We start from the raw sequence: 3077 nt of genomic DNA, 5'->3' as shown, positions 1-3077 counted from the left end.
CCTTTCGGCAATGCTTCTTAAGTCTTTTACCGGCCAACGTGACATCGGAAGACTGATTTGCGGAGTACACCGAACAGCAGGTCCCTCTCTGTGCTACCACTGTGCGAAGACCAGTCACTACTGTGATGTCAGTATTCCCGAGGGGGTCTGCACGGTTTCATATTCGATACACCGTATTTCCCGAGTGACTACGGCCGCATGAGATTGCATAGCACCTCTCGATGCGTCAGAATTCTCTTAACACCAGGCACTGCGAGTCTCGGTGACCTTCGCCAATGCGCTATATATATAACCGCCGCTGTGACCACTAATGATGCTACTGGTTGAATCTGAGTTGGTTGGTACATAGCTTTCTTGGCGTCCGCTTGGAAAATAAAAGAAACACAAATGAGGGGACGAAGGATGATGACGCTTACGTCAGGGACGCCGCTTCTGCGGTCATTAGTAGCGTACTTATGGTGACCTTTCAGTGCATTTTGATATCTAGAGGCGCTCGTCAACGCTCTAACACACCGACCCTAAACTTTGTATATTGCATGTCATTCTGCAACTGCAGCAAAAATATTCCTTTATTCCGGTCAGACCAAGGACTACCATAAACACATCTTTTCCGAGCTATAGTTTTGCCCTACCCATAAAGAAATCGTATTGTGACAAATGGGAGTCCAAGGCCGAAAGAACGCCGCGTGGCTCAGTGGTTATGGTGCTCGGCTGCTGACCCAAAGGGCGCGAGTTCGATCCCGGCCGCAGCGGTCGCAATTCGATGGAGGCGAAATGCTAGAGGCTCGTGTACTGTGCGGTGCCAGTGCACGTCAAAGTACTCCAAGTGGTCGAAATTATCCGGAGCCCTCCACTACGGCGTCCCTCATAGCCTGAGTCGCTTTGGGAGGTTAAACCCCACAAACCAAAACGAAGGCAAAATGTTAGTACAAGAAGTTGGCATGGAAGCCTACACGATCACAGTTACACACATTTATTTACAAATTATCTTTACAGCGTAGTTGGAGCTGAACGTGGTTCCGTCTTAGGAAGACCACGGAGCACGCATGGCGTACACGTTGTTTGGGGCGGCGTACGCCGGTGGTGCAGCGTACACGGGAAATGGAGCCGAAGCCGACTTGGCTGCTGCGGCCACACGGATCGGTCTGGCGTTGAAGGTGGCGTCGGCGCTGTAACCGGGGGCGGTGCCCGGCTCGTTGGTGTCCACAGTGGCCCGGAAACCGTTGGCGTCGGCGACGTAGGTGACCCGCCTGTAGATGCCGCTGGCGTCCCGGTAGCCGTACGAGCCAGTCTTCGCGTTGTTGGCGTCGCCTTTCTCCTTGTGGTACGACTGAGTGCCGTACTCGTCGACATTGTCGTAGCCGAAGCTGTATGGCTGCGGCGGCTGCGATTTTGTTTTCTTCGTGAATGGTATTTTATTACATTTTTCTTAGCGAAGATTAATCAAATGTACTCGAGTAACTAATTTACTATGTAAAACAATTGATCTATACTTGAGCATTCGAGAGATTAACACGGCCAGTTGCAAAAATAGTTCACGGCAATTTCCGGGCTCCGAAACGACAGTTCAATGGATGCCTCCGCAATGTTTCCACCAACTGCCTAATTTGCTTTCACACCGTTTCAAACTCACACTCACTGACTGGTTGCGACGTGCTTTAGTGACCCGACTTAAAATGCGTACTTTATGGCCTCCAGCTTTATTTTCTTCAAAATTTTTTATTCCAAAAGCTAGTAGAGGTCCTTCTATCAAGCAGGTTATGAAGTATACAACCTTGAAAATTTTATGCTACCTTTCAGTCATAGGTAATTCGATTGTGGCAACCGTGAAATATAACAACACCATTGGCTGGAAGCCATCATGTACAGACCAAACTGTTATAAAAGCGTTTCAGGCCCTGTGGGCGAGTTTTCTTCAGGATAGCAATTTTCCGCAGTTTCATCGCCGTTGTGACCGATTAAATATTTAAAGATTTGTCGGCGCTTCATGACTTGGGGACATAATGACCTGCGAAGAGAAGGCTATTCTTCGGTTATTGCATTCGATCAAAAACGCCTTACATAGAAGGGCTCCACGGATGAGACGCCAGGTGTAGCAGCCGCTGCTACAAGCGGGCCCTGAAAGCGGTCGTACAGGTAGCCCTGGTTACTGTACACTTCTTCTGCGAAGGCGCAGGAGAAGATGCAAGCAACGACAATCTGAAACATGAGAGAAAGATTGAAAGCAATCACGTCTCACGCCTACTGCAGATTATCAGGTGTGACATTGCAGCCTGCCTTTCGAATGAGGCGTAATAGTAAATAAAGGCCTCGCGTACCTTACATATCGTTGCCACGTAACGCATTCGCCGTGATTCACAGCTCATAGCCGCATATACATTATGCAACTTTTGGTGCTACTAACCTGTGCTATCAATTCAACGTCTTAACGCTCACTCTCAACATGATAATGTTGGAATTTTATGAGAAAGCCAACAGGATGTAACGATATCTTTATGTTTAAACGAATTAAAGGACAATTTAATTTTGAATCGAAACTGAAATAACGGTCTAGTGCAAATAAATTTTGACCCCAGTGCTCAGAATTCGCGAAAAATAAAGTATACTTACGTTCGCAATCATTGTTACTATTCTTACAGGAACACACTGGCTGAATACTTCAGTACTTGTTAGTATTACTGCTTCTGGTTAGTAGTTGTCACAAGCAAGCCCGAGCGACTTGATTCCAAGGCACGTAAGCGCTGGGATTTATAGTGTATGAGACACTTTCTCCCACAACTCTCTGCCTCGTCTCTCCCACAGCCGCGGAACAGGAAGACGTCAAAATATTTTGCTGTTGGCTCACTTACGGCGGCAGCCAACAACGCGGGGAGGCTGCATGGCTTTTGTTTGTTGCAGTCTCGTTCTGCGTGTTACGGTAAAGCACAGCCTTCCATGTGAGTTTTGTTTTCGTGTAGCGCTCAGCGTGAAATTATTTTTCATTTTTTGTCGTCGCAAATTCCAGCAGCTACGTGCAGGAAGTCACGAGTTCGGTCTACGAAGGCAGCTTCCGACTTCCGGCGATGTATTCGACGCCA

At 47.8% G+C, this 3077-nt stretch overlaps 1 protein-coding gene across 1 annotated transcript; it reads right to left on the bottom strand.

Moving 5' to 3' along the window:
* Positions 1 to 989: 989 nt before the first annotated feature.
* Positions 990 to 2212, bottom strand: LOC144107344 (cuticle protein 10.9-like). Its single transcript, XM_077640334.1, has 2 exons — positions 2062 to 2212; positions 990 to 1384 (listed from the first exon to the last, which is right to left on the bottom strand). The coding sequence occupies exons 1-2, from the start codon at positions 2206 to 2208 to the stop codon at positions 1025 to 1027; spliced, it is 507 nt and encodes a 168-aa protein (XP_077496460.1). The 5' UTR covers positions 2209 to 2212; the 3' UTR covers positions 990 to 1024.
* Positions 2213 to 3077: the final 865 nt, after the last annotated feature.

Source organism: Amblyomma americanum, chromosome 10, assembly GCF_052857255.1.
Source record: "Amblyomma americanum isolate KBUSLIRL-KWMA chromosome 10, ASM5285725v1, whole genome shotgun sequence".
NCBI lineage: Eukaryota > Metazoa > Arthropoda > Arachnida > Ixodida > Ixodidae > Amblyomma > Amblyomma americanum.
The sequence above is the reverse complement of the archived record's forward strand: the minus strand, read 5'-3'. Positions and strand labels throughout refer to the sequence as shown.

Bases quoted from the DNA above. Each gene is read 5' to 3' on its own strand.
- LOC144107344 (XM_077640334.1), bottom strand. From the start codon at position 2,208: ATGTTTCAGATTGTCGTTGCTTGCATCTTCTCCTGCGCCTTCGCAGAA. The intron at 1,385-2,061 runs GTAAGGCGTTTT...ACAAAATCGCAG, and splicing joins CATCCGTGGAGCCCTTCTAT to CCGCCGCAGCCATACAGCTT.